Source organism: Talaromyces marneffei, chromosome 3 (assembly GCF_009556855.1).
Source record: "Talaromyces marneffei chromosome 3, complete sequence".
Lineage (NCBI taxonomy): Eukaryota > Fungi > Ascomycota > Eurotiomycetes > Eurotiales > Trichocomaceae > Talaromyces > Talaromyces marneffei.
The window spans coordinates 1,052,936-1,074,963 of NC_072350.1; the positions used below are offsets into that span (position 1 = coordinate 1,052,936).

The 22,028-nt window shown below is 46.2% G+C and overlaps 7 protein-coding genes across 7 annotated transcripts; 4 read left to right on the plus strand and 3 right to left on the minus strand.

Moving 5' to 3' along the window:
- Nucleotides 1-1,143: 1,143 nt before the first annotated feature.
- On the plus strand, nt 1,144-1,752 carry EYB26_004128 (uncharacterized protein; the record flags this gene model as incomplete). Its single annotated transcript, XM_054263422.1, has 1 exon — nt 1,144-1,752. The coding sequence occupies one exon, from the start codon at nt 1,144-1,146 to the stop codon at nt 1,750-1,752; it is 609 nt and encodes a 202-aa protein (XP_054119397.1).
- Nucleotides 1,753-2,589: 837 nt separating this feature from the next.
- Nucleotides 2,590-6,769, plus strand: EYB26_004129 (uncharacterized protein; the record flags this gene model as incomplete). The annotated part of the gene is made up of 17 exons (XM_054263423.1): nt 2,590-2,671; nt 2,769-3,330; nt 3,394-3,483; nt 3,536-3,539; nt 3,594-3,656; nt 3,716-3,976; nt 4,027-4,144; nt 4,199-4,657; nt 4,719-4,871; nt 4,919-5,059; nt 5,117-5,278; nt 5,335-5,760; nt 5,810-5,943; nt 5,993-6,139; nt 6,198-6,366; nt 6,421-6,684; nt 6,738-6,769. The coding sequence occupies 17 exons, from the start codon at nt 2,590-2,592 to the stop codon at nt 6,767-6,769; spliced, it is 3,267 nt and encodes a 1,088-aa protein (XP_054119398.1).
- Nucleotides 6,770-7,610: 841 nt separating this feature from the next.
- On the minus strand, nt 7,611-9,326 carry EYB26_004130 (uncharacterized protein; the record flags this gene model as incomplete). The annotated part of the gene is made up of 2 exons (XM_054263424.1): nt 7,611-9,060; nt 9,127-9,326. 2 exons carry the CDS (start codon nt 9,324-9,326, stop codon nt 7,611-7,613), a joined length of 1,650 nt encoding a protein of 549 aa, XP_054119399.1.
- Nucleotides 9,327-13,623: 4,297 nt separating this feature from the next.
- Nucleotides 13,624-14,770, minus strand: EYB26_004131 (uncharacterized protein; the record flags this gene model as incomplete). Its single annotated transcript, XM_054263425.1, has 3 exons — nt 13,624-13,955; nt 14,020-14,302; nt 14,363-14,770. 3 exons carry the CDS (start codon nt 14,768-14,770, stop codon nt 13,624-13,626), a joined length of 1,023 nt encoding a protein of 340 aa, XP_054119400.1.
- A 1,184-nt stretch (nt 14,771-15,954) lies between these two features.
- On the plus strand, nt 15,955-16,768 carry EYB26_004132 (uncharacterized protein; the record flags this gene model as incomplete). Its single annotated transcript, XM_054263426.1, has 4 exons — nt 15,955-16,148; nt 16,336-16,381; nt 16,470-16,587; nt 16,650-16,768. 4 exons carry the CDS (start codon nt 15,955-15,957, stop codon nt 16,766-16,768), a joined length of 477 nt encoding a protein of 158 aa, XP_054119401.1.
- Nucleotides 16,769-17,330: 562 nt separating this feature from the next.
- EYB26_004133 (uncharacterized protein) lies at nt 17,331-18,701 on the minus strand (the record flags this gene model as incomplete). Its single annotated transcript, XM_054263427.1, has 4 exons — nt 17,331-17,487; nt 17,539-18,157; nt 18,209-18,472; nt 18,539-18,701. The coding sequence occupies 4 exons, from the start codon at nt 18,699-18,701 to the stop codon at nt 17,331-17,333; spliced, it is 1,203 nt and encodes a 400-aa protein (XP_054119402.1).
- A 434-nt stretch (nt 18,702-19,135) lies between these two features.
- EYB26_004134 (uncharacterized protein) lies at nt 19,136-21,919 on the plus strand (the record flags this gene model as incomplete). The annotated part of the gene is made up of 2 exons (XM_054263428.1): nt 19,136-19,204; nt 19,262-21,919. The coding sequence occupies 2 exons, from the start codon at nt 19,136-19,138 to the stop codon at nt 21,917-21,919; spliced, it is 2,727 nt and encodes a 908-aa protein (XP_054119403.1).
- Nucleotides 21,920-22,028: the final 109 nt, after the last annotated feature.

Below are 22,028 nucleotides of genomic sequence, written 5' to 3' on the forward strand. Positions count from 1 at the left end.
CTTTGTGGAGTTGTGCGACTCTCTTAGTTGCACGCTGGCATCTTCCATCACGCTCAGAGATTTCAAGAACTTTGTTACCCACAGCAGCGGTCAATTGCTCGTTGAGTGTACAAGAATTCAGCCCCCATACAACCGAAATGTACCCAATGATATACTAAATATGATCCCATCCAACGGCGGAATCGTGATGGCGATCTTTGTACCAGAGCACGTAGCTACAAGACGGAAAGATGCGACAATGGATATAATCCTTGACCGTCGATACTACATTGCCGTAGCAGGGACCGTATCTCGATTCTTAGATCCCAAGATATCAAAAAAAATATCCTTCACATCTAAGTCAATTGTTACACGAGGATGGAATCACAAGCTAAGAAGAAGATATTTCCGGTAGTTAGGGCTAGGGCTAGGGCTATCAATGCCTGAGGCTGTATACAAGCTTCCTTATCTAACTCATTCTACAATGCCCAGAAGTATTTTGCGTGGGAAAGTAGTCAAATCTATTCAACCGCATTATTCCGTCGTTTTCTGAGATATACCTATCTTTCGCCTACTTTTCATACCCCAGCAGGTTGGGTGGGAGCTTTTGGTCCAGGAGAAGGGGGAATTTGGAAGTTACACTGTCTAACTACCCACTGCCAAGGGATTGGCACATTAAACAAAAAAACAAGTCTATCATGTGAAACCAACAGGTTAGGGGCTGTACTTAAGCGCCATCTCACAGTCTACGCGACTACTAACTCAATGTTAGGGCTTAGCTATCAACAAGGAAGACTCAAGAGGCAAAACGAGCGCACATCATTCAAAATATAGGGGTTGTCATCTATAATTATACAACCGATAGATAGTTAAATTCTTTAAATCGCTCATCATTTTGTTTATCAACCGCAGTCTATTATGTTACCCGGGATGCCCCAGCCCACGACTATCATTGCCCTGCATCGCCTCTGGACCCCACTGAAGCTGAGAGGCTAGGGCACTGAAAAGGCTTAAAGAATGGAGCTAATTATATGAAAAGCGCTCGGCAGGCGTCATCGTATATTCTTTCTCTTAAGATGCGGTTGGGCATAAATACTCACATGATTCCATTCCATTTCGTATGGTATACAACTATCCAAACTCATTCAGAAACTATTGGTCATAATGGACGAAAAAAACCAACCCCGTCAATTTATCCATTCAAAATCGTCCATCAGCACCGAAGATGGACAGCATCTCTTTTACATCAAAAACTCCAGCTGGCCATCCAGCAGACCCGATGTAGCCCTCCACTCCGGTCGAGATAAAAGAAGCCCAGTCGCCGCAGTTTGTGAGTTGAATACATGGTCAGACGACAAAATTGCACTAGGCGACCCCAGCAAAACAGGAGTCAAATGGATACGATTTGAACGGCATTCAACGTTTAAACTCGAGTATCAATGGTCATTTATTGTCTCGGATATCGGCCAACAGACTTTCGCATGGAAACACACTCATTCCGAGGGCATTGACGACCACAAGCTGAACGGGTTCTCATCTGGCAATTACAAAATGGTTGAAACTCGCACGAACAGAGTGATTGCGGTCTATAACAATGGAAGTATCTTTTCTGGACGAAGCAAGAAGTTTCAGATTAATGTGAACTACGGAAGTGACTTCGATGTTTTGGTCTTGCTGACGGGGTGTGCTTTACTGGAAAAGGCGCGCAGAAACTCTCGAAGCCGCACATCAGCCTCGACAAGAGGTGCTGCTACTGCTGCGGCTGCATGTTAGGATGTTCTGGATAATTATCTTTTGCTTGTATTTTTGTTTTGACTATACCCAAACAGAGACGATGCGTTATGATTCTTTGCTGCAGTTCAATCAAACGCTTACGTTGTATTTATCAATACCATACTATGGACTTATTAGGGTTATCGTTATCTCTGCCTGAGATCCACTACCATACATTGTAATAATACAATACAATACTATGGCGGAGTCCTTCCCCGCACCACCCCAGCCTTTGTACCGGTTCGGTTATCCATGGAGATGTACTCTAATTGTAAGTTACTCCTACTACTACCCAAATGGGTCGGTGCAATAACCGACTTTCCCCAGTCTCATAATATCAGATTTCATATGGTAGTATTACTGCCTTAACTGGTCTATGCGCCAATGAAACACGTCAGCTAATAGCAAAGGATAGGAGAACGTCCGATGACCGTGAAACTCGCCATCGTGGTACCAGTAGTCCTCTGCATGTAACCACGAACCAACAAGTCCAAGCGGCTAATTAGAATGGATGTTTGTGCACTTGCATGATTCATGGAAAGTAAAAATAAGGCTGTTGTCTCCTTGCCAGAGAAGGAACATGCCCTCAGATGTGCCTGAGGTACTCCGTACCAAGGGTCATTGCTACCTTCTCCGCTTAGTCTGCCCCTTGCAACCTTCCTTTTCTCCATCTCCTCTCATCGACAAACCCCGCTGCTAGCCTGCCACACATAGCTTCTCTTCTCGAATTATCTTTGCGATCTGTCGTGTTGATGACTTCAGTCGCATTCTCTGGCAGAGCATGTTCATCTATGCGGAGTTCACGATACCTCTAGAATTTTAATCGGTTCGGTCACGATGAGCTGGCTTCGGAAGGCGACAGTTCTGGCGCCTTATTCTCCGATAGTTCCGACTTCTTTACGCGTACTGGGCTGCTCAGGTAAGAAACCGACCATTCTAAATTCTTTTACAATCTATGCGACAGCGTTAAAGCAAAATCAACGCACACAAACACACACACTTACATCTGACTACAGCATGGCAACAAGCCCACAGCCTCAAAACGACTTCGCGTGCATGGAAACATAGACAAGGCCGCAAGCGCTTTCTCGTAGCAAGTTACGCGCCTCATAAGCACAGCTTCGCGACAGCATCTACCTCTTCCGTAGTCGTTCCTTACCAGTCGCTCACGGTTGGCATTCCACGCGAGACATTCCCCAACGAGCGTCGTGTGGCCATCACGCCGCAAAACGTAGCGCTTCTCTTGAAAAAGGGGTTTTCAAGGGTTCTGGTAGAAAGCGGCGCTGGCGCCGAAGCTCAGTTCACTGACGAGGCATACAGAAAGGCCGGCGCAATTATTGTTGAGAGAGATGTAGTCTGGTCTCAGAGTGACATTCTTCTCAAAGTTCGCGCGCCCAGTATAGAAGATGGGACTAAGGACGAAGTAAATTCGATGCGCGAAGGTGCGACCATCATCTCGTTCCTTTACCCTGCACAGAACAAATCAGTCGTCGAAGCCCTCGCGGGACGCGGAATCACTTCATTTGCCATGGACAAGATTCCTCGAATTTCACGTGCCCAAGTATTTGATGCACTAAGGTTAGCCACTACATGCCGTCTATTGTAACCGCATGCGCTGACAAGCAGGTCATCTTGAAACAGTTCAATGGCCAATATCGCCGGATATAAAGCTGTCTTGGAAGCTTCGAACGAGTTTGGCCGCTTCCTTGCTGGCCAAGTGACAGCTGCTGGGTGAGTAATTTGATTCCAGATTTTAGAAACAATAAGTGCTAACAGACAACAGAAAGGTGATCTTAAACGGACACGAACACTGGTGGGAAGAATACTGACCTAGTGGCCAGATACCACCTAGCAAAGTTCTCGTCATCGGAGCCGGAGTTGCTGGTTTGAGCGCAATTGGAGCCGTATGTTGCCCTTCTGGCTAACGTGGGATAGATGGCATTATTGACAACCTCGTTTTTAGGCACGTCGCAATGGCGCAATTGTTCGTGCATTCGATACGCGTCCTGCCGCTCGTGAGCAGGTACAATCCTTGGGCGCAGAGTTTATCGAGGTCGATATGGAGGAAGATGGCTCTGGTCAAGGCGGATATGCCAAAGAGATGTCAAAGGAGTTTATTGAGGCCGAGATGAAACTTTTTATGGAGCAATGTCGAGAGGTTGATATAATCGTTACAACTGCTCTCATTCCCGGCAAGCCCGCCCCAAAGCTCATTACTAAAGAGGTATGGTTGTTCCATTTTCGTTCCAACAATCCACTCCCTAACTCTTATAGATGGTGCATGCAATGAGACCAGGATCGGTGATTGTCGATCTCGCTGCCGAAGCTGGAGGTAATTGTGAAGCTACAGTTCCTGGGAAATTGGCTATTTATGACGGAGTGAAGGTGATTGGTTCGTATCGACACATATGGATATTCTAAATGTTGAATTTATTGACGAATTTAGGGTACACCGACTTGCCTTCACGACTACCGACTCAGTCATCTACATTGTATTCAAACAACATCACAAAGTTCCTACTCTCTCTAGCAGACAAGGACAAAGGCTTTTACGTTGATCTAAACGACGAAGTGACCCGCGGCGCAATTGTGAGCTTCAACGGCGAGATCCTGCCACCACCTCCGCCCCCTACGCCTCCTCCAACGCCTGCTGCTGGGACAACCCAAGCCCAGGCAAAAGAGGTAAAGGCAGTTGAAGTGACTCCTTGGAAAAAGGCAACACGACAAGTCGCTACGGTTACGGCAGGTATGGGATCAGCTCTTGCTTTAGGAAAGCTAACCGGTCCTGTGTTCATGGGCAACATGTTTACGTTTGGATTGGCTGGACTCGTGGGCTATCGCGCAGTCTGGGGCGTTGTACCTGCCTTGCACTCTCCTCTGATGAGTGTGACTAACGCCATTTCAGGTCAGTACAGACTCAAACATTCAATTGACATGGTAGGTAGGTTGGTTCTAATTTTTGATAGGAATGGTTGGTATCGGCGGTCTCTTCGTCATGGGTGGAGGTTATTCCCCGACCACCATTCCCGAGGCTTTGGGAGCACTGTCTGTTCTTCTTGCATTTGTGAACGTATCTGGGGGTTTCGTGATTACCAAGCGCATGCTGGACATGTTTAAGCGTAAGGTGTCCTTGCCCTAGTCCTGCGCACATTTCTAACCGTCACAGGCCCTACTGATCCTCCAGAATATCCCTGGTTGTACGCTATACCAGGTCTTATCTTCGGCGGAGGGTACATTGTTGCCGCTTCCACTGGTATGGCAGGACTTGTACAGGCTGGATACCTAGTCAGCAGTGTACTCTGCATTAGTAAGATGATCATGATATAGTCAGGCACATTTCTCGAAAGCTAATACACATCCATAGGCTCTATATCTGGGCTGGCATCCCAATTGACGGCACGTCGAGGAAACATTCTTGGAATTCTAGGCGTTAGCTCAGGATTTCTAGCCTCGTTACTCGCAGTCGGATTCTCTCCAGCAACTTTGGTACAATTCGGAGCAGTTGCAGGCATTGGAGGCTTGTTAGGTATGGCTGAGCAGTACGTTCTATTTATCTTTGATATCAAGCTGAATGAATTAAAGGTGCCGTTATTGGCCGTCGCATTACCCCAACTGGACTGCCCCAGACAGTTGCAGCTTTACATTCAGTGGTCGGTCTAGCAGCAGTTCTCACGAGCATTGGAAGCGTTATGGCAGAGATCGCTCATGTTTCGACACTACACATGGTGACAGCCTATCTAGGAGTCCTCATTGGTGGCGTTACATTTACTGGATCAATTGTAGCTTTCTTGAAACTAGCTGGTCGCATGAGGTCTACACCCACCATTCTACCAGGTAGACACGTCATCAACTCATCACTTCTGGGAGCAAATATTGCAACAATGGGGGCATTTGTGACTATGGCTCCGGGAGCGCCTGTGATTGCTGCGACTTGTCTAGGTGCAAACACAGTGCTTAGTTTCTTAAAGGGATATACAACAACGGCTGCTATTGGTGGTGCTGATATGCGTGAGTTTCTTCCCGAGAACGTGTGAAGCATATTAACCCATGTGTATAGCCGTTGTTATAACTGTCTTGAATGCCTACTCTGGCTTCGCGCTGGTCGCCGAAGGATTCATGCTCGATAATCCTCTCCTGACCACAGTTGGCTCGCTCATCGGAGTCAGTGGTTCCATTCTATCATATATTATGGTAAGTCCAATTCTTCTCCCCGAATTGGCATGTCTAATTGATTGTATAGTGCGTTGCAATGAATCGATCCCTCACGAACGTGCTATTCGGCGGCATTGCGCCAATACAAGCGAGCAAAAAGATTGAGGGTGAAGTAGTCACGACGTCTATTGATGAAACGGTGGATACACTGGCTAACGCAGAGAATGTTATTATTGTAAGACCAAATACTCCAGGAGCTCTTCCTCTGCGTTCCACTAATATGATGGTATTAGGTCGTCGGCTACGGCATGGCAGTTGCCAAAGCACAATATGCTATATCAGAAATTACGAAGATGCTGAGAGCAAAGGGAGTCAATGTGCGATTTGCAATTCATCCGGTAGCAGGGCGAATGCCTGGTCAATGCAACGTGCTCCTTGCGGAAGCCTCCGTTCCTTATGACAGTAAGTTTACCCCCTCCTTACTCAAATTGCACATTCTGAGTTTTTCATATCAAGTCGTGCTTGAAATGGACGAAATAAACGACGACTTCAGTGACACAGACGTAACTCTCGTCATCGGCGCAAACGACACGGTGAATCCAATCGCCCTGGAGCCAGACTCACCCATCTCTGGAATGCCGGTGTTACAGGCATGGAAGAGCAAAGAGGTGATTGTCATGAAACGCGGAATGTCGAGTGGATATGCCGATGTGCCCAATCCAATGTTCTATATGGATAATACGAAGATGTTATTCGGGGACGCTAAGAGTTCGTGCGATGGTACGTTTGATGAATAAATCCCTTTGTTTTGCGTTGACTAACGATTTGAGTAGCTATCAAGAGTGCATTGGAGAGTCGAAAGTGATGAGTGGCTGGAATGATCCTCCTAGATTGGAGGATGTAATGTTCGAACTGCTAGGGTTTCATATAGATACTGCACATAATGTTTCGAATCATACCAGTACTTTGTTCAGGGCTTCCGGATTCTCGTTATGTCTATACAGCCTCAGTCATGCATATTCCCTCGATACTGAGCGTATGAATACTATCATACAATTCTCATGCGAACGTAAATAAGCAGAGATTATGAGAATATAAATTACCCTGAAGACCGATTTGATTTGACATATTCATTATGACTAACAACCTAATCATACGCAAGCCCTAAGATCACAAACCCTAACTCTAACTAAACATTGATAGCCTCCATAACCATAACACAGAATCAATCAGGTCCTTGATCCATTATCCTTTCTTAAAGAGTCTTTCCACTCCCGTTTTCATAACGTACACGTACCTAACCCAAATAATAACCAAACAAAGAACAACCAAACAATAAAAAAAAGACAAACTCCCTCGTAATGGTATATAAGATCGTAGATGTAGTGACCCATCAACCTTTTACCTGATCCAATAAACGCCTTGAATAGTAATAACACAACTTGAAAAACCAAACATAACAACTTTGAACAAAAACCAGGGTATAAGATCAGCTTCCATGGATACTCAGTTACTGAGTCAAGGGCCGGTGCTGTTTGTTGTCCTGTCCTTGGGGTCCGAATATCATCGAATCGAGGGGAAGGGGGGTAGTATATAGTTTTCTGGAAAATGTAATACCCCACAGAATTTTGTTGAGGGCAAAAATAGGAAGATCATCCTAGACTGTTGATCGTCATCCTGATCTTCCTGGGGCTTAGGGTCAAGGTCTATGATTGCCGAATGTTCCGCTGTTTTCCTAGCCCCCTAAACCCGCCCATCAGTAATTTCATCGTATTCGTTGAATGGCTTGATGATTTGCCGGATGATACTGCAGCTGACATGACTGCAGATATTGATGATTTCCTTGTTCTGGTGATGGTGATGGTGGTGGTGGTGGTGGTGGGAGTCGTGGTGGCGACTGAGCCCCTTCGACTCCGTGCTGATGTAAAATCCGTCAGATTTTCGACTGATGCAGTGGCAAGGACTGTGGTCAATGACAATGAAAGATTTCGGGGGTGAGAATAGGGGAACGTCTTTTTATTGGAGTTTGTGGATGATCGTCCGTATTGAACGGGGGGCCAGTCGATGTCGCTGTTGCTGCTGTGGGATGTGATTGCTGACTGCAACGACTGTTGTTGGTTGAATTTCATTTGTTGGAAATCCAGTGAGTCAGCTGTAGGGGATGTTGGCGTTGTGGTTATTGAGAGTGGATGAGGAGTTGGTTTTGATTCGCTTTCGCCCGGTGGTGTTGAGTATGAGGAAGAGGAAGAGGAAGCCCCATCGACGATGGAGGAGGACGAGCTTGGGTATTGAATGGATGAGCTAGACCAGTTGTGTGCGTGGACTCGTTTCCAAGATGTTGAGCTTCCGGCTGTCATGTCGCTGGCAACGCTTGAGCTGCGAATGGGGCGTGGTCGTGAGTAGTTTCGTGGTGATTCATGGTCTGGGGCGTGGCGACTGTTTCTGCTGGAGGAGCGTTGGGATGGGATTCGTCGTGGTCGTGATTGTCGTACTTCGGAAGAGTCGGTAGCATTGCTGATAATGCTGTCCTGTCGTGATACTACCCTCGGACGTGAGGAGTTCCGTGCTGGGCTTTGCGAGGACTGGGCTCGTGTATGGTTTCGAGAATCAGCGTATGTCACCTCACCGTTCCGGGTGAAATCACGGTAGAACATGGCTGAGTATCGTTTGGAGCGGTCCGCTGGAGTAGTCATTCCCGAAGCGCTTGAGGACCTCTTGTTAGATGGCCTCTTGCGAAGATTAGCTGGAGGAGCTTCCTGTTTGTTCTGCTCGCTGGATTGCTGCGGCAGAACTGGATCGCCCATTCGAGCAGTTAGAATAGCTTCAGTGGTAGGACTCTGAATTATGACAATATTTGGCCTGGAAGCTGGCGTCGTGAAAAACACCTGCCTGGCTTCGGAAACCTCGTGTACTTCATCTTCGTTATCTTCAGCGTCTGCAGACGATTCGTCCCGAGATGAGCTTTCGGAACCATCTGGAACGTAGCATACAGCTGATAAGTAAATTGGAGAAACCGGTGGTGTCATGTACTCGGTAACCGGGGACACATCTTCGTTGTCGTCGGTAATAGATGCATCCTGTCCATGGTGAGCGGGAACACAGGTCGCTGCACTGCTACGTTTTGCCGTTATGATTGATAGTCTATTGGAATAAAGACTGGATGAATCATCTGAGCTGACATGATGGTAGACCGTTGGAGCCAGCATTTCAGCGTCAACATACTCTACCTCGTTGATAGACTCATCTGCATCAGACTCGTTGGTTATGTCGCCCTCGGTGTGCGAAAAGACGCTCTGCGAGCTTGTCTCGGATACGTCCTCTTCTTCGGACTCGTAGCACTTCCAAGGTGGCATAGAGTGCATTTGCAATATCTCATTCTGGTCTGGTTTGACAACCATTTCGGTGGCCATAGGTGCTTCCATGTTGTGTTGCGGTTGCACAAGTAACCTGTGCCTGCTCTATATGTAGCTGCTTTCTCTTTCGACCCGGCTTATTTGCCGTATAAGTAATATCGAGTCTTGCGTGTGAGATACAAATCTCAATAGACGTTATACGTAATCAAGTCATCTGCTTAGGACCTTGGTGGTGGTGGCTAGCAAAGACAAAGAGCAAGCAAGAAAGGGAAGAGGACAAAAAATAGCAGAAGAGTGAGACAGCGTCTATTTTTGAAGCATGTAGCAGAATAATAAAGAAAGGTCAAAGCACCCCGGAGTAGATATGACCAGAAGAAAAAGCAAAAAGAAAAGTGCAGGACACGATGATACAGTTCGTTATGGTCGAATATAGTAACAGGGAGGACCCCCCTCTCCCTCGGTACAGATCTTCCGTGACAGACACCAGGACAGGGTTGTCGTTGATAGGGGGAAATATTCCAGGAATGTCCGCGATCCGGAGTCCGTGTGCAATGATTAGTCCTTATGGGGGTAAACTAGGTATTTAACTATGTCAAGCCCTGACATGACAAGATGTGATGGCAGTGCTGAGTCTAAAGTATGTATGTACAGTCACCGATATAGCAGGGTTAGTCGCCCAACTAGAGAGTTACAGGTTGATGGATTTGGCTGGCCCCTGCACTTCACCCCTCCACAGTGTGCCCTCTGTTCATCCAGTACGGACTTCTCCGTGCTTCACTACTCTGACAGAGAAAAAGCATTTACTCGTAGTATGAATGGTGTATACACCGTTCGAAATGCAGGCTTGAGTCGTGCAAATTCCAATAATCATGTCTAAGGAGTCCCCGTCTCCTACATTTCCGACCCTTAACCAGGGCCGAATTCTTATCCTATCGCCCTGTCTCATCCTAACTGGCTTGACTCACGAAGGACACGTGGGTGCCATACGCCCTTGATTATGTTAATTGTTAATTGTTGTGGGTCTTTTCGCGGTTCGTTAATCCTCTCCTCGTCCTTGTCCATATCTATCAAAGCCACCGGCCATATTGCACACCCTCGTCCAGGGCTAAATTATTGACATGTTTGCTACTTCTCACGAATCACATTGTTATCAGTACGTAGCCCTGTCAAGGGCGATGATATAATCTGACCGGCCAAGCAGTCAGCAAATTGTCTCCCATTCTTACAGAAATTCTGGACCTGAAGGGTAAACTGCGAATATTAGCTGACAGATCAGATGCTCCTATTAACGATAAACATGGAGCACTTCTACATTCGGTAGTCAGCTAAAAGAGGTCAAAGTCATGATGGATGACAGGTACAATGCATGAACTTAGTCCGAAGCTGGAATTCGATTGTACAGAGTATGAGCTTGGAAGGAGTACACATGGAGTCCGCTCTAATGAATTGGCCATACCTATGGACCATGGCGGGAACGCATGTACTATTCAAATAGATTAATCATTAATGCCATGCCGACTCTTTGTTTACCAACTCTTATCCACAAACTAGTGAAGCCATCTGCTGCAAGTTGCTTGCTTACAATCAACCTTCAACGTGGGTTTGTGACACGCCATTTTATGCTGCTTTGGCCACCAAAGAGAGGGGCTGGGGTTCCTGGAAGGGATAGCGAATCAATCGATAGTATATCATCTATCATTCTGAGAACCGGGCTAATGCAGAGTGAAGTATTTCTGTCTACGGGGGTTCCTGTGTTTCAGTGTGAGACAGACAGGTGATTGGCTGAGGGTGAAACGGCCATCTCCTCTTGGAGGCCGCGGTTGGGGTTTGCGTATCTCGCATAGAGGATAGTGTAATTAATAGTGCAACGTTTTATAGTCGGTTTAATACCTGAATAGGCTCAGTCTAGTAGTCGTTAGCAAATATCGAATATAAAAATTATTTATTAATCCAGAAACCCGGGTACTTTCGTAGTTAATCTAGGTATTGTACTGCGTATTATTAACTATATCCACTCGCAATTACTACGTAACTTAGTAGTTAAGTTAGAGAGCAGCCCGTGCAAATTATTTAATTGGCTCTCAGGTCAAGTGCCTAGGTATTCGTCCCTGCGTCAAAAGTGTATCATCGAAAAATGCATCATTTCTATTAAATGGCATTGCATACTCTTCGAACGTCAATCGGAGAATTTTGTTCAGTCTATCGACATGACCCTTGCAGCAAAGGACGTATCCCATTGCCGATCTCGAATCCCTATCTCCTCGTAGCACGTACGGGGTAATGGCAATATGCATTCCGTGCTCCGTGCTTGACCTTATCAGATTTGTGATACTGGTACTGTTTCGTTGAGTTGAGTTATGCTTTGAGTTATGACTACTGTTCCAGAAAAAAAGTTTTTTGTCTTTGAAGTTTCAGAGTTTGCCGTGAGTACTAGTGAGCCGCAAGCCCTAATAAGTTACGCATTAACACCGGGAGTCACTGGACTGGATTTTGCGCTTCACGTTAGCCCGATTCTACTTTTCTAAGTACGGAGTATTGATTTTAAACTTAAAGATAATGGTCACTTGACCATCTTATCTGTCTGTGCGAGAGCGAAAGGTATGTAGATACAACCTTGGAAAAGTTAGGGTTTGGCTTGGTTCAACTCGCTCTCATGAAGATCTCCGACAATTGACTCGGAGATGACCAACACACCGAATTCCAATGATTAAATATTGGAATCTCCAAGGCAGTCATCATGCAGGCCGAATCATAGGAATTGGTTGTTGCTTTGATTCGTTCTGGTCGCGAAGTTCCCACGGCAAGACGGATATCACCTAGGCAGCGATATGATATAACAATGTAAAACGAACCAACTTTTATATTTATTTTTATTTTTCAAAAGAGTCTTATTCAAGTAGCGAAAGCAATCAAAAAAGAGGCCATTCGTCAAGCCACGTTGAAAAACAGGTATTCACCTCCAGGGCTACGACCCGAACTTGCCAGATACGGGAATTATGCAAGGGACCCGGACACCATAACTACCATGCGCAGAGGACAGTGACAGGTGACAGCTCCGAAACCTTCTTTAGCAAGAAATCACCTTGTGAAGATATATATCTAACCGAACATCTAAAGGTTTGTGGTGCCTTGGCAACGAATGTCAATCTTGATACCTATCAGTTCCAATGTCAAGTCACCGCAGAGACCAGCTTGATTCCTCACCAGCGAGGTGCCTAGGTAACGACTGTAGTCTGTTCACGTCCTCAGGTTGAATCTCTATCAAGACATGGATAAGACAAGGTTCCGTCTTTAGGCAAATGTGTATAGTCATTCTTTATGTGATGTCTCGAGTCAGGGTCAAAGAATATGACCCGGTATCTGACCATACTAGCCCCCATGTCTCCAGGGTCACTGGTCATCCTAGGAATCATGACCAAGCACATTTCCACCCCGGTGCTTGAGCGTATATGCATGATCATCAATTTTAGGACACCAATTGATCGCTCAGGGAAACATTCAGATCTTGTGGGTGGCGTTGATTAATGACCGTTGTATGACCAGGGCAGGTTGATAATGCTCAGCTGTTTGTTGAATATGTAGCCAGAGATCCTGAAGATACTAATCTTCTTCGTGGTTCGTCTGAACCAGGACTGGCTATACACACACCTACCTAGGTAAGAGGAACGTTCATATAGCCCAGGTGGGAATTGAATACAGCGAGTTGGTTGTCTTTAGGGCTAATATTCTGACCAGGCTATCAGTGATTGAGCTTCTGACTTATATATACCTGAGCCATGCATTTTTTCAATCTTTATTCAATTGCGTACAATACATATTACGTACCTAACTCTTGACACAGTCTTAGCTGAAACACGAGCATTCATGTATAACATAGCATCCCTCAATATATGGCCAACAAGTCATCATCAAACCAGAGGTGAAGAAATAAATTGCCGCAAGAAAAAATAATCATATACAATACTAATACAAAAGCGATAAATTTGGCGAAGAGAGAAAACAGATCTAGAATATAGACCATCGAGTTTCGTCGAAATTCGTTCCAATTTTTATATGCCCGCTCCCATTCATATAATCGATCAAACGACTTGCTTTCCCATATTATGATTTTTTGTAGATGATTCAACCGAGAAATCAACCCAGTCGTAACCGTCGCTCATTAAACGTGTAATGTCTGTAACAATAGAATACAGTCGAAGAGATAAATAGATTTGTTCCGTGAAGGACTCTGTAGTCAGGATTATGCATGCATTGATCATCAAGTTGGCTGCTTGCAGATCCTTTCCGTGAGATCTCATGATTGACCAGACTGACTACTTTCAGTCTCCACCATGTCAACTGATCAGGTCTAGCAATCGCTTCGCGTTTAAGCCTTGCGAGAGCGGGTGACAGGTCCCTGACGTCCAGTTGTTGTGGCTCCGTTCGAAGCAGCCTTGCGGCCATTGGCGATGGGGCTGGGGACTTCGGCATCCTTCATGTCGATAAGAGCCTGGCGACCAGTGTTGCTGCGAGGGCGTCCGGTCTTGACGGCCTTCTTGTAGGTGACCAAGTAGAAGGAGATGAAGAGGACGAGGTAGGAGGTGATGATACCAATGCCAGCAAATGCGGCAAATTCCTCACCAGCACAGGTTCCCATGTTAGGAGCAGAGGGGAAGTAGGTGCTAGTGAAGTAGGTGTAGGAAGCAAAGTAGATGAAGCCTATTTGGTTAGTTTAGCGGCTTGCACTTCGAGTCTGCTTTCAAAATGGGAGACATGAACATACCAATGTCGATAACGAACTGGATGATTTGAAGCATGGTAATGTACTTCTTCCACCAGATACGGATACCACGGGCACTCTGGAAGTAGTACCAATACATAACAACGTGCACGGTCAAGTTAAGAGTGATAACAACCCATGAAACAGAGGTCAATCCAATCAACTGAGTCCAGCACAACAGAGCAGTGGCGCCGTGGTGGTAGGTGTGAAGGAAAGTCAAGGGCTTCTTCTTCAAAACAAGGAAGACGGTGTCCAGGAATTCAAGGTATTTGTTGAGGTAGTTGAGCTGGTATAACTGTTAGCTTTGACGCCAATTAGCTTCACAAATCCGCGCAGAATCGCTTACATAGTACAACACAACCAATGGTTGAGTCCATCCACCGTTGTGATCGCAGATAGCATAGAAGAGACCATGGTGGTAGAGGGTAGGAATAAGCTGCTCAAGGAAGAGAGCAAGCAAAATTCCACTCACGGCAGTGAGGATGAAGTTGTGGATCATGAAAAGGGCGTTGAGTTTGAATGCAGGGAAGTTCTTCATGATCTCCCGACCACCAAAGATGACAGTATAATATGTGACCATGGCAATTGCGGTTTCTTTAAAAGTAGACATGGGGGTCTCTCCATTCACAAAGCGGAAATCGTCTGCAGGATATCCGACGACGGCGTCGAAGGCCTTGTTGAAGATTGGCCATAATTCGATGCCGAATGGGCGATCGATGGTGGGAAGAGGGATCTGTTTGAGGTCGAACGACATGACTGCGGACGCGGTCGCTGTAAACCGTTGATTCGAATGTCAATTGCAAGATCGGGCGAGAAATCCCCCTGCGGCGTTGTCCGGATGGCTTGCGGCTGACGGCAGAAAGCAGAAAAAAGGAGGGAGAAGAACCGAGATGATTAAATATACTAATGGCAGATAACGAAAATCATTCAAAGGAATGAAACGAAGCCGAAATTGAAGAAAAGGAAAGAATCGAGGCAAAAGCTAGAGAAGAGCAACCTGATTGAGAAGGAGACAGGAGAAGAGGAAGAGAGGACAGCGAGGCACGCGAGGTCAGAATTCTTATTAAACAAAAAGATGCTTCTGGCTGGCCGCGATCCTACTGGCTGGCCGAGAGCAGCGCTTGCCCTGTTCGGGGCTAGCGTGTTCCTCCAAAGTGTAAAAGGGGGAACGGAGTGGAAACACCGCAAAACTTCTCTCATTCCTTGGATCTCTTCTTCGCAACTCTCTCGCAAGCTAAGCTGATTGACCTGGTACCTGCACTTGGCTCAATTGGAGCTGTTGTTTCCGTACGTAGTCTGTGGTACACATGAAGATGCGACCTCTTGCCGAGGCTGTTAGCCTTTTACGGCACAGCTACCGTACAATTGTTATCCTGAATGGTAGCTATCCCAAGCGAGACTCGAGATCTTGTCCTCCGCAGATCATGGAGAGTATCGATAGCAGCGTCGATAAGCTCAATCGATAGGCTCTAACTTATAATATTAATGTCCATCTCGGTAGTATGTACACTAATTCAGAAGCTGTGATTGGACAGGTCTTTGCATGTATGCAATGCCACAGCTTGCTTCTTACATTGACAATTTTTCTTGTAACAGGGTGTTCCAGTACAAAGTTCTAGTTCCTACAATTAAGAATTCCCGGACAATAACCCCCCATACGTCAATTGCTTGCTGAAGCCATGTCTGAATCTGTGGTACCACCAGTATGGATGGTAGTCCTTCCGGATAGGGAAATTTTGCGGCCTTGCAGCCTCAGGCCACGCATCACACCACCCAATTGGCACACCAAGCCACCCGCAAAACTCCGTGGGAAACCTCCAACCGCACCTCCCAATCAACCACTTTCTCAACCACGACCTTGATACCTCCCATTGGGGAAGAGAAACACAACAACAACTACATCAATTGCAATCCTCATTCTCGATTCTCTCCGCTCCAATGGCCTCTACCACTCTCTTCCGTCTCGCGACGCGATCCGTCCGCCCGGCAACAAGCTTCGTCAGAGCTTCGTCGTACGCTCCTCGTTCAATCCGCGTTGTTCCTTCCTCGTTCGCTATTGCCAATAACTTCAGCACTTCTGCCAAGCTCCACAGCGGTCACGAGGAGGAGACCTACGAGGAATTCTCTGCCAGGTATGCATACCCAATTGAGCTGTGAGGTTGGTTTGGGCGGGAAGGAAAATTGGTGGTGTTATGTTTCGGATGTTGAATTTCAACATCATGCCATACACCATTGGACATTTGATCGCTCCCAACAACATCATCGCTCGATTTTACGTCAACCGGTATGATATTCTCGGGTGTTGACAAGTCAATGCAGATACGAAAAGGAATTTGATGCCGTTCAAGATGTTTTCGAGCTCCAGGTACGTCAGTGGAAATAACAAGCGCTCAGCTAGCCGAACCCCAGATCGAAACCGATATGAACCAAATTGACTAATCTCGTGTTGTTAGCGCAACCTGAACAACGCTTTTGCCTACGATCTCGTCCCCTCCGTTGAGGTTCTCTCTGCTGCTCTCCGCGCAGCTCGCCGCGTCAACGACTTCCCCACTGCCGTCCGAGTTTTCGAAGGTTCGTCATATTCCTCCAGCTCATCAATGTCTATTATCAGCCCCACTAACTCGTCTACACAGGTATCCGCGCCAAGGTCGAGAACGAAGGCCAATATAAGCAATATCTCGAGGCTCTCGAGGCTCTCCGAACTGAGCTCGGTGTCCCTCTCCAGGAGGAACTCTACCCCAAGAACGAGTAAAGAAATAGCGTTAGCACCCATAGCGTTATCTCTTATATCCTGTTTTTATCCTCTTCTGTGTTTTCCCTCTGTGTGATAATGTGTCATAGTCTGAAATCTTTCGTCTTCTCAAAATCCTGGAGAGAAATCTGTATAGATAAATAGAAAGCTTTGTGGATGAGGAAAAGCCTTGCCTAGTAATCTGCTGCTGATCGCCGCTTGGCTTTTCAACTGTTCAACAGCCTTCGCTGCCGTACTAGTATTTGACATATATCCTTTTCTACCAAACACCCCCTAGGGAAGGAACTCTTCTCGTCGTAATCATGGATAAAATAGATGAATGCATTTTATATGAATCTGGTATAATCAATCAACTTCAAAAGATTTCAAAAACGATCGAAGAAACAAAAAAACGCCGTTCTCCACTATATTATTTCCAATATATAATGAGCAACACAGTTCCAAGGTTGCTTCTTGAACAATCCGTTTGTAAAGTTACAGGAGAAAAATGCAATTTGTAAACAGAGAAATGGGGATAATGTCGTAACACATTATGTACCACTTGATCATGTATATAATATGATCAATGAGTTCCAACGTACTTGAAGTAGTTGGGGCGGCAATCTTCTTTAGCTAGGAAAGATTCTCCCTCGTAGAATTTGCCGGGTGTGCAGCCTGAGCATTTGGGTGAGTTGGGGCAGTTAAAGTAGGGGATGTGACGGTAGCCAATGTCTCGGAACCTGTGATTCAATCTTAGTATATATATTATGGTGATACCGCCATGTGCTTACCAATGAACCTTGCTTGCATCCGCAAACAGACCCAAAGCAATCGAGTGAACAGGTGCATCGCCCCATCGCTCATAAAAGAACCCTCCAGCACGATCAAGGTGGTTGAAGTAAGCCTCGTAGGCTTCGCTACGGAAGAAGTTCATATCACCAATCTCAAAATTCGACCAGAAATGACAGGTAGAGTATCCATTGGCCTTCTTGTTATGTTCTGGTCGCAACTTGTCATCCACAAGCCATTCCATCATGTTATTCTCGGAGACGTATTCGGGGTGTTCGGCAAGGAAGCGCTCTGTCTCGGGCCAGAGAGTAGGCAAACTTTCCGGTGCATCGAAGAGGTTGATTGTGAACCCATAGGTCTTGTTATGGTCTTGCATGTAGCGGAAGACGTCGTAGTCGACATTGCAGAAGAATTGAACTTTTGGTTCGACTCGCCAGTAGTATTGCGTGTTAGCCAAAGCTGGATGCTTGTAGAACATGCCACTATTCCATCGACACATTTTGTGGTATGAGGCTTTGCTGGCGTATTGGAGACCCTGTTCTTCGAGGAATTTGTTCGACTCTTGGACTAGATCGTCGTCGATCCATTCGGGAGCTTCCCAGTGATCTGCGGGGATTTGTTCTAGACATTGCGTAAGTAGTTATTCAACAGGCTAATAGAGGAAACCCCTACCATAAATACACTTTGCCTTTGTGACCTCCCGAGTTTTGCGCTTAAACTCCTCCGTAAAAGGCTTATCGTTCAGAAAAGTCCAGGGGTAGTTGAACTTGTGGTTCCATGTGCGCTCCAGATCCTTCATCGTCGTGACAAGCTCGTCGAGCTCCTCATTGCGTACCAACGAAAGAAGCGTCGCATTGATACGTGCGGAGTTCTCGCTGTCGGGGGCGTAATCATTATCTTCAGCTCGCCATAATATACCCTCAGGTTCCCCGGTTGCTGTTCAGGATGAGGTCAGCGCCCTATTTCCCATCGACGGTTATTTTTTGATTGATAAGAACTCACGGTCTAGTAAAGGATCTCTTTTCATGCCATCTGTTATTCTGCCTATATTTGCCATCCCCGCTATCGATGGTATTTGCGATGTTTGCGATAATCTGTACAGGACCAGCAAAATTCCTAGAATGCCGACTGCTCCAAGGAGCCGAATTGGCCTTGCGATGGCCATGATGGCGAAGGGTCCGCAACGGAAGCTCGATCAAAGAAATACTCAACTGTAGATTGTATGAAGACCGATGAAGAGGCGGTATGTAGAAACTCGAGGGATATATCTCAGCTCTTGTCCTGAGTAACAGTATCCACTCGTGTAACTTGTCTGGATCCGATGGCGAGAAGAGGACGCAGCATAATGTTTCGTCCCCTTTAGAACTTTGGCCTGAGGATCTCCAATATTAGGCGCCTTTCCCGATTGGGCGTAGCACGCGCGGTCATCCGCCACGCGTCCGGAAACAGCCTCAAGTTTATATACAACTAGAACCGCTAGTTATACAACTAACTTAATGACTGGTCTCAGAATTGTCACATCAGAGAAGGGTACATTAGTTCGTCCTGCCTATACACACCCGGCCACCTGCCCGATGCAATTCGCGGCGCGCTATCATCATGGCCCGCTCGGCGGCCATTGGAACTTTGATCAATGAATTGATCGTCGCACTAGCACAATCGGATAAGGTACGTATTTACACCTTGTATTGGCATTGATGTTCATGTCCTAACTTAATACACTAGGCTTCTACCACTTTTTCAGCCACTAAAAAGCGCTGCGAGGCAATTTTAAAGGACAGCAGCACTTGGAACCGCACTGATCCATTTGCTGTAGAGAAGCAACTGGATGGCCTGCAGGAGAAATTCCGCGTCCTCAACAAGGATGACCTGGCAGACGCTTTGGGTAGTCGTCTATCGGAGTTAGAAGGACAGCGCTCGTCATGGACGCCGGAATTTCTGTCTCTCTTGTTGCAGCTTTCTGACCGCCCTGCCAATGTGTCAAGTGTGCCTAAATTTGAAACATCCAACTACGACAACGCGTCGGTTCAACTTAAATGGTCAGAATTAGATGCTGCTGGATCTGAGTTTGCCGACGAAGATATCTGGGCCGATGTTGACTATGGCGCAGCTTCTTCTGATTCAGAGTCTTCAACCGCTTCAAGTGACATTTCGATCCCGAGGATACTACCTCAAAGAGTACGGCCATTGCGAGATGAGTTCGTGATACCTGATGAACTCCTCACATCCGGGGAGGATGACCACCTGGTAACCACAATCAAAAGTGGTCATTTCTGGGAGTACGACTCGGCTGCTGTACGCGAGTTCTCCGAGAGTCATACACGTTTCATCACAGAGCTGCAGGCAGCGCGTGAGATATTATTCATGCTTCAGGGACTACCTACATCACTATTCTGGCAGATCGATAATAGCATCGCTGTGGATAGAAGATACGCTCTTAGTCACGCCTCCAACGCAGCTTTCTTACATATACTTCGTTCTTGTGCTGACATTGGCGTGGAACTTGGAAAGCTCAGAAAATTTGTGCAGATTCCACAATCTGTAGTATTCCTGCAAACATTCACCAGGGGTGTTGAGAAAGAACTTGCAGATTTCGATGCCGTTTTATCAAGAATGCAACTAAGTTATCTTTCGCCTGGCAAGACCGTCACGGTCAGTCTGTTACAGTTGATAGAAGAGGTCCAAAAAGAAGTCCGAGTCCTTTTGCTGCTGGCTGACCTCGTCATCAAATTGGGATCAGCACCACCAGAGCAGTCGTTCCTTTGTCTAGACTTGCTATACAAACTAGTTTGCATCAATCAAGCCTCGGGAAACGAACACGAATACAAGTCTCTCGCAAAGCTGTTCTTCTCATGCTTCGAGGCATATGCACAGCCACTGCGCTTGTGGTTAAGAAGTGGAGATCTCGAGGCTTCTCAAGATTATTTTTTCATTACTGATTGTGGTCGCGACCATGACTTGCAGATCCTATGGCATGACTGGTATCTTCTGAAGGAGACGTCTGGTCATCTTCATGCGCCGACATTTATCAAACCAAGTGCCCGCAGGATCCTCACCACAGGCAAGAGCATGGTTTTTCTACGAAATATGAATGTCGCAACTGACGAGCTGGAGTCAGCCCATTGGCAACCGCTCGACTTTGAAGCTGTTTGTCCAGATGATATAACCTGGCAACTCTTACCTTTTTCCAGTTTATTAGACCAGGCCGTCGAGAATCTAATTTCGACGAATCATACCCTCGCTTCCAGTATGTTACGAGAACAACTCAACAAGGAATGCGGGTTATGGACATCGCTTTCCGCACTGCAATATATCTATTTATGCAAAGACGCCTCCGTCTCCACCACAATCGACAGCAAAATCTTTGAATCGCTCGATAAACGCGGTGGTGTCTGGAACGATCGATTCCTTCTTACCGAGTTAGTGCAAAGCGCATTCGGCGAGACCGATTGTGTCGATACATCCCGACTCGTTGTGCATTCGGTTCGCAAGACTTTCCACGACTTTGAAAGTCAGAGTCGAAAAGTCAAGATTCTCAAGTTGATTTCAATAGACTATGTCCTCCCATGGCCTGTCGCTAATATCATCACAAAACCTGCCATGACCATGTATCAACGTATTTCCACATTTTTGATGCAAATACGACGCGCAAAATTCATTCTTGAACGACAACGACTGCTCAAAAAGGAAGATACTGACGACGTCGATGAAGATGAAGATGAAGATGACGGTATGGGATATATCATCCGGCACAACCTGCTCTGGTTCACAAACATCCTTTACGGCCACGTTACAGATATGGTAATAGCCACAAACACGGCGGCTATGGAAAAGAGGCTAGCAGAGTCCCCAGATATAGACAGCATGATTTCCGTGCATGAATTGTACATGTCTGCGCTTGAGGAGCAGTGTCTTCTCTCGCACAACTTGGCGCCTATATATCAAGCAGTCATCAATCTGCTTGATCTGTGCATTCATTTTGCTGATATTCAAGCTGCGCGTCATGGAGAGGCGAATCGATACGATACATCGTATCGCTCATCTACTGCCCTCAATGGCCAAAGGCAATCAAGACGAAGACGTCGCCGCAGACGAACAGAAGATAGCTCTGACTCCGAGGATGATGAAGCCCACGATGGTCATGAGGACGAAAATAACGAGGATGACGACGGTAATGAGACTTACTACGACGAAGGTAATACGACCAGCATATCATTTATTGAATCATCTTACTCCCACAGACTGGAGCATGTCATGAGACAGTTCCATCGATTACTAGCGTTTGTCATTGCGGGATTGAGGGGTGTGGGAAGGGTAGATGGACAGCAGAGTTGGGATATACTCGCTGATCGATTGTCGTGGAATATACAATCAAAGAAGTGATACAACCATACTTAAAAAAAGATAGATACTTAGATACCCAAATACATTACAAATTAAATAAAAGCTTGGCCGAATTCAAACAATAGAAAATGATTGTTGCATTCCTTAT